At 44.7% G+C, this 7,578-nt stretch overlaps 1 protein-coding gene across 5 annotated transcripts; it reads left to right on the forward strand.

Annotated features, from left to right (window-relative positions):
• The first annotated feature begins 2,668 nt into the window (after positions 1-2,668).
• LOC109747965 (protein TRIGALACTOSYLDIACYLGLYCEROL 2, chloroplastic) lies at positions 2,669-7,159 on the forward strand. 5 transcript variants are annotated; one of them, XR_012184037.1, is made up of 7 exons: positions 2,673-3,113; positions 3,370-3,754; positions 4,147-4,476; positions 5,207-5,426; positions 5,531-5,621; positions 5,700-5,901; positions 6,443-7,159. XR_012184037.1 is itself a non-coding variant. In XM_020307010.4 (6 exons), the coding sequence occupies exons 1-6, from the start codon at positions 2,788-2,790 to the stop codon at positions 5,790-5,792; spliced, it is 1,341 nt and encodes a 446-aa protein (XP_020162599.1). In that variant the 5' UTR covers positions 2,669-2,787; the 3' UTR covers positions 5,793-6,143. The 5 variants fall into 5 exon arrangements, 1 of the variants encoding a protein (XP_020162599.1); XR_002229268.4 differs by having other exon boundaries at positions 2,678-3,113; positions 5,311-5,426; XR_005756148.2 differs by having other exon boundaries at positions 2,678-3,113; positions 5,311-5,426; positions 6,851-7,159.
• Positions 7,160-7,578: the final 419 nt, after the last annotated feature.

Here is a 7,578-nt window from a genome sequence, read left to right on the forward strand (position 1 = left end):
AGTTGGCATAGATCAAGATTAGGATTTGTCACTCCGTGTATCGGAGAGGTATCTCTGGGCCCTCTCGGTAATGCACATCACTATGAGCCTTGCAAGCAATGTGACTAATGAGTTAGTTGCGGGATGATGCATTACGGAACGAGTAAAGAGACTTGCCGGTAACGAGATTGAACTAGGTATGATGATACCGACGATCGAATCCCGGGCAAGTAACATACCGATGACAAAGGGAACAACATATGTTGTTATGCGGTTTGACCGATAAAGATCTTCGTAGAATATGTAGGAGCCAATATGAGCATCCAGGTTCCGCTATTAGTTATTGACCCGAGATGTGTCTCGGTCATGTCTACATAGTTCTCGAACCCGTAGGGTCCGCACGCTTAACGTTCGATGATGATTTGTATTATGAGTTTATGTGATTTGATGACCGAAGGTTGTTCGGAGTCCCGGATGAGATCACGAACATGACGAGGAGTCTCTAAATGGTTGAGAGGTAAAGATCGATATATTGAAAGGCTATATTCGGACATCGGAAAGGTTCCGAGTGATTCGGGTATTTTTCGGAGTACCGGAGAGTTACGGGAATTCGCCGGGGGAAGTAGTGGGCCTTAATGGGCCATACAGGAAAGGAGAGAAGGGCCTCAAGGGGTGGCCGCGCGCCCCTCATGGGCTGGTCCGAATTGGACTAGGAGGGGGCGGCGCCCCCCTCCTTCCTTCTCCCCTCTTCCTCCTTCCCTTCCTTCTCCTAGTTGGAATAGGAAAGGCGGGGCCGAATCCTACTTGGACTGGGAGGGACTCCCCCTTTTTGGCGCGCCCCCTCTAGGGCTGGCCTCCTCTTCCCCCTCCTTCATATACGTGGGAGGGGGGCACCCCAAAGGCACACCAAAGTTTCTCTTAGCCGTGTGCGGTGGCCCCCTCCACAGAAACACACCTCGGTCATATCGTCGTAGTGTTTAGGCGAAGCCCTGCGCCGGTAACTTCATCATCACCGTCACCACGCCGTCGTGCTGACGAAACTCTCCCTCGGACTCAGCTGGATTAAGAGTTCGAGGGACGTCACCGAGCTGTACGTGTGCAGATCGCGGAGGTGCCGTGCGTTCGGTACTCGATCGGTTGGATCGCGAAGAAGTTCGACTACATCAACCGCGTTACTAAACGCTTCCGCTTACGGTCTACGAGGGTACGTAGACACACTCTCCCCTCTCGTTGCTATGCATCTCCATGAATAGATCTTGTGTGTATGCATAGATTTTTTTTTTTGTTTTCCATGCAGCGTTCCTCAACAGCCCGCCCGCCCGCATTTCTTGCGACGAACGAGCTAGCTGCGGCCGAGGAGCTAGCTCGTTCCTGGATCGATGGATCGATTGGAGCTGACTCGGGTAGCTAGCTCATGGATCTGGATCGTTTGGAGCTGGCTCGGGAGGAGCTAGCAAGCTAGCTCATGGATTTGGCCGCTTTCGATGTGCTTTGTATTTGGCCACTGCGTATTTGGCCATCGACGGTTCCCTATTTTACCGTTTTCCTGTGCTGCCCGCCGGCTTTGTAGGAGATCGTGGACATGGGTGAGAGGAAGAAGAAGACGTGAGAAAAAAATCTACAAATATTCAATTTTACAATTTAAGTTTAAGGGATCTGCTCGGCCACCACTGAAACTAACCCTTAAAATACGTTTTTCGCGAACTGAAGAACGCGTTTTAAGGGGTCTGCTAGATAGGGATGAAAATGGAGTGAAAAGTTTCCAATTTTTTTGAGGAAAAATGAAAACGAAAAGGAAGGAAATGAAAATTTGCAAAACGGAAATGAAAATGGAATTTTGTATGTGGAAATGGAAACAAAAATGGAACGGTGTTTTTCGATGGAACGGACGTGAAAAATATGAAGTTCCTATTTTTACTATAGGCTTATGGCTGCTTTGTCCCAATTACCAAACAACACACAATGACATAATGAGCAGAATGGATTATTTGAGGACCAACTTCTACCAGCACACACGTACTTAAGTATTAAGTCGACCCTGTATGAAATCGTTCATTAGTACTACAATACTACTCTAAGTTGCTAACACAACCATATTATTTTGTATCCATGTTAACAATTCATTAAATTTGTTTCTGCGTGTTTCTCTATTATTCAAGGGGGTTTTAAGTTCCGGTCAACACACACTTCTGTTTATGTGTCCGCTATGTATTCGCTCAACGTCCGTTTTCAATAGTATCTGTTTTCGTATTCATTTTTGAAGTTTCTATATTCGTTTTCGTTTCTAAAAAAAATATGAAAACAAATATGGTAGCACACAGTTTCGTCTGTTTTCGCTTCGTTTTCATCCCTACTGTTAGAGATGCTCTAAGGCCCGTATAATGCAAGATGCATAGGAAAGATGCTTGAAGAATAAATCAGGTTTTTCTTAAGCACCGGTGCTTATTTGTATAGAATAGACGCCTAATTAGGCATCTCTTCTGTAGAAATAGACACCTATGCTTCAGAAAAATCTGATTTATTTTTTTAAACACCTTCTTATGCATCTAACATCATTGTACAAGCTCTAGGTAACCCAGACATTTTTTCATCACAGCGACACTGACGAGAAGTGGTCAACAACGACGTTCGCGTCCGCCATCAGCGTGAGAGTTTTTTTTTTCCTGCAGAGGAGAATAGCCCCCGAATTTTCAGTAGGCCCAACCATCCCAATTTCCCCATCGGGCCCATCCAACCGCACAGGCCACGCCCTCGCTCCTCCGCCTCTCCCAGCGACGGACTCCACGGATCCACGGCGGTGGGGGCCCGATGGCCGCGGCGGCGAATCCTAGGGTCACGGGCGCACCTCCCGCGCCCCTGCTGCTCCCTCCACGGCTCCTCCGTTGCGCGGCCGGAAGGAGCCGCGGCCGGCGTGGGACGTTGCTCGCCGCCGCCCTCCGAGGCGTGCCGTCGGGAACTGGGCCACCGACAGGGCCACAGTGCGGAGCAGCGCTGTTGGTGGGCGTGCCCTGGGCGACCGCGGCACGGAGACGGCGCCGTCCGGCCACCAGTTTGGCCGGCGAAGGAGCTCTGCCCGCGCCGGCGCTCGCCCTGACGCCTTCCGCGCGGCGGCCTCTTCTTCCACTCCGCCATAGGTAAGCCATTTAGATTCCTCTTCCTCCGCTTTCTTTAAGGTTCTGGGCTGCGGCGATGGTTTGTGATAGAAACGTGGTAATAATCACGACAAGGTTGGGAGTCAGGCTGTAGAACTTTTCCTGTGTTTCCACTATGACAGTGAGATTAGACTTATATCATGTGGAGCTTATAGTGTGTTTCTGCTGCTGTGCATACTTCAAAGGACTGAGGAAGCCTAGCAAATAGTCATATTCTTGTTTTTTTCTTGGGGGACAGATTCTTGTGTTGCACGAATACGGCAACCTCGAGTGACGGCGAAGCGTCGCCTTCGCCTGATGGCGGCAAGAACCCGTTGGCCCTGATCGTCGAGCTGTGGCGCCGGACGGTGCAACCGCTAGGGGATTACGGATTCGGGAAGCGCAGCGTGTGGGAAGGCGGCGTGGGACTCTTCATGGTCTCCGGGGCAGTCCTGCTGGCGCTCGCGCTCGCGTGGCTCCGGGGTTTCCAGCTGCGGTCGCGGTTCCGCAAGTACAACGCCGTGTTCGAGTTCAGCCAGGCATGCGGGATTTGCGTGGGCACGCCCCTCAGGATACGCGGGGTCACCATTGGGAGCGTCGTCCGTGTCGACTCTTCGCTCAGGAGTATTGATGCATATGTTGAGGTGCGTATCAACACTTCTTGCTCTCTCCTCTTTTGTCATCAATAATTCATGTCAACAGTTCCTTTTTTACTGGTATCCATAGATTTCTCACTGTAGTGTGTAGAATGTAGTATGTGGAAACTGAACATAAAATAAAGTTGTTACCTTCTCTTCCTGAGTGCTTGCAATTCGTGCAAGCATTTCTCAAAACTGAACCATAATTTAGTTTTCCTGATAAATCATTTTGTTACATTTCTCCTGTTCCATTATGATAATGAGTGGGTGTGGCATGCTAGTAAGTTGTTATCAATAGTTCCCTTGTTTTTGCCTGTGTTTCAGTTTCTTTGCTGTACTATAGAAGACTTCCCTTTTTTGGACTCAATCTCTGATAGATGAATTCTTCTATATGGCAGGTTGAAGATGATAAAATTATCGTGCCCCGTAATTCATTGGTTGAGGTGAATCAATCTGGTCTCCTAATGGAGACAATGATTGACATTACACCAAAAGATCCACTCCCTACACCTTCAGTTGGTCCACTTGACACAGACTGTTCCAAAGAAGGCTTAATCCTTTGTGACAAAGAGAGAATGAAAGGACATCAAGGAGTAAGCTTAGATGCACTGGTTGGTATATTTACCCGTCTAGGAAGAGACATGGAGGAAATTGGTGTTCAAAAAAGCTTCAAGTTGGCGGAAAAGGTTGCATCTATAATGGAAGAAGCACAACCTCTCCTTTCACGGGTACAATCTTCTGACTAATTCTTGTGTGACATGTTGCATCCTTTGATACGTTTGCCACATTTAGCTAATGAATTATCTGTGAAACCACTCCGTCTTACTCGATATTTCTGAATAGGATTTCATTTTACAAAATTAAAATGACCCCCGCCTAATGAAGTTCTGCGAAGCAGGTCTGCATTTTTGCAGTAGTGTTTCCCAAAACTCAGTTCTTTTTATTTGTGAAGAAAGACTCGTTTGCCAAATACATATGGTACTATATAGGGGCCTGGTTCTGCATTACCTCGTAGCATTTCTTATCAAGTGATGGCATATATTATGTCCTAATTTTGTGACTATTGATACTTATCTCTGAGCATCAACATGTTTTCCATATATGTCCTGCATATGATGGGTATTGGGCAGCATACCAAGTAACAAAGTCTGTTTTAATACTGCTAAAAAAAACTTGGTCATCTTTACAATACTAGAGCTCAAAACTAACTCTTGTCAAAACTGATACAAGTTTCGCATACTTCTGTGGGAATTGGGTTGAACTGCTGAAAATTTCAAGATTAGGTCCATCATGTTGCTATTGCATACCTATCCCGGCCACTGGCTAGTATGCTTGGCTAGCACTGTTTCAGGACCATCATCAAGGGGAAGGACCTCCACTCAGTTGGCATATGTTGTTAGGTTTTTATTTTCTGTTTGCAAAAACAGGGTGGCTGATGCTTTCTCCACATATATGCAGTTTTCTGGATCTCAACTTATTTGCAGACAATAGAGGAACATAGTGGTCACTAGTTGTGCCATTAAATGTCATATGCATCAACTTAAATGTTAGTGATGGAACAGATTGAAGCATTAGCTGAAGAAGTTCAACCTTTGCTCTCGGAGGTGCGTGAGAGTGATCTGGTGAAGGATGTGGAAACCATAGCTAAAGGTCTGGCTGAGGCATCCGGCGATTTAAGGTACTTGATTAATCCTACCAATTGCTGTTTCTGCTCTCTTATAGCCTTGGAAGTGCAAATTTTATGGCACTCTTTATCTTACTTGTCCTTATGCCACCGTGCAGAAGGTTGAAGTCTTCCATGCTTACCCCTGAGAACAGTGATCTAATCAAGCAGTCTATTTTCACCCTTATATTTACTTTGAAGAACATTGAGGTCTGTTATCTGTATCTTTAGTTATTTCTGAAACTGGAGGCAAGCAAGGTTTTTACATGTGTCCTTGGTTACTTTCAGAGTATCAGCTCAGACATCTCTGGTTTCACTGGCGATGAGGCGACACGACAGAACATCAAGCTGCTGATTAAGTCACTTAGCAGACTATTGTGATCCCTCAGTTGAACAAAACACAGTTATGTGTTGAGATGGAGAATTATGAGTAGAGTAGGCCATCCAGATGAGATTGAAGCATCTTTAAGAGAAGCTAATAATTGTTGAGGTCTGTCAGTTTTTTTTCCTCATATCTTTTCTGCATTCTTGACACGAAAAGCAGTATTATTTGTTGTTGTCGAGGAGTTATAGCAGGCCGGTTTTTTGTGTGTGCAGCACGGTTGTGGTTGAACAAGTGTGAACAAGGAATTTGCTAGTACTATTGTGCTTATGTTAGCAATCTATAAATTGTCGATATTTTGTCCCATGAACAGTGGCTCCTGAACATCTAATGAACTACTACTTTTATCAGTCTTCGTTAAATTCAGATTATACTTCTAGATATAGACTGTTTTTTGTTCTATGAAATGGTAGACTATATTTTACTTGGTTAGAGCAACTTGTGTTTTTTCTTTCCCAGCATAAAACTAGGTAATCAACATTTTGATTTTTTTTTCAGAGCACATTATGTCAACTATAGCCTGCTGCATATAACATGTTAAAAACAACCCTATCCTTTAATATACTTTTTTTTATAGAGGCCACAACCCTGTCCCACAATGACATTCTTTGAGATTTGTAATTTGATGAGTTGCTTCTTTGGATCGTAGGCCTATGCCTCCTTGCATAACAGGTCACTGCAGCTGCCTCGAGGAATTTTGATCGCCTTCCTTGTCAGCGAGTTGGACCACAATGTGCTATCCATATATAGTAATAATGCAAATAGTAAACCTTAGTGAGTGAGCGGACTAGGATTTCTCTGCTACTAGATGTTGTGCAACATAAGTGGAAACATATTTAACTCAAAGCTCGATTGACAAAGAATTAGCAAGAACAGAGCAACCACCTCAGGGGAGGTGACTTGGTTTGGCATGAACAAAGCAACCACCTTTCTGATTCATTGCTGTTTCTGTTCTTGGACTTACAAATAGGATGAATTCATGATCATTGAATGCTCAAATAAATCAAGAAAATGGTTGTCTTGATAATATTGATTGCCCCCCTTGGCTGTTGCATAGATTTCTAGCTATGGTGCACACTACCCCAAAAGTGGCAAGGCACCGAGGAGAAAACCACCCACACCCGAGAGTTGAGAGAGAGCCAAGATTTGGAGGCGACAGAATTGCAAGACGATCATTCAACTTGTGTTTTGCTTGTTTGGCTACTTTGTTGGCTCTTTGTTTTCTGCCGAACTATTGGTATTTGACCTCATGAACTAGTGTTGAATTGTCCCCGACCATGCAAAGGACTTTGCAATGTAAAGATGACGGTTCTTGTTTGACTCGATTGGGTCGACCATGATTTATGTATGATTTTCTCCCTGTTTATTTTCCTGGTTCATACAGCAAAACAAGCTCATTTTGTTCGGGAATCAATGTTTCTCCAGTAATTCATTCATGATTTTTGTGTGAGCGGCAAAGACTAGCGGACTTTTGTCCCCAATGCAGTGTTGGTGTTGCCCACCTAAGGAGAAGGACAAAGTACTTTATTTGTTTTTTCACGAGGATGGATACTAAATAAAGGATAATAGTGCTATGATTTTGCTTTATAACTGAATGAGTTACATCATTTGTCCACGTTTTGTGTATGGTTATCCTGGTCCATTGATATGGATAATGTGAGCGGCACCGAACAAATCTCTCCTTCCTACTTAAAAAATAATAATAGTGCCATCTTCTGGTACTTCTGGCATATAGTCATGAATATGCAACGACTTATTTGGAATAGAAGTATCTATTCCAAGAAA

This window comes from Aegilops tauschii, chromosome 5 (genome assembly GCF_002575655.3).
Source record: "Aegilops tauschii subsp. strangulata cultivar AL8/78 chromosome 5, Aet v6.0, whole genome shotgun sequence".
NCBI lineage: Eukaryota > Viridiplantae > Streptophyta > Magnoliopsida > Poales > Poaceae > Aegilops > Aegilops tauschii.

What these genes read in the sequence shown, in the direction of transcription:
- LOC109747965 (XM_020307010.4), top strand. Translation starts at nt 2,788, where the DNA reads ATGGCCGCGGCGGCGAATCCTAGGGTCACGGGCGCACCTCCCGCGCCC. An exon ending in GTATTGATGCATATGTTGAG is followed by an intron (nt 3,755 to 4,146) that starts GTGCGTATCAAC and finishes TCTATATGGCAG; the next exon opens with GTTGAAGATGATAAAATTAT. An exon ending in CACAACCTCTCCTTTCACGG is followed by an intron (nt 4,477 to 5,310) that starts GTACAATCTTCT and finishes GTGATGGAACAG; the next exon opens with ATTGAAGCATTAGCTGAAGA.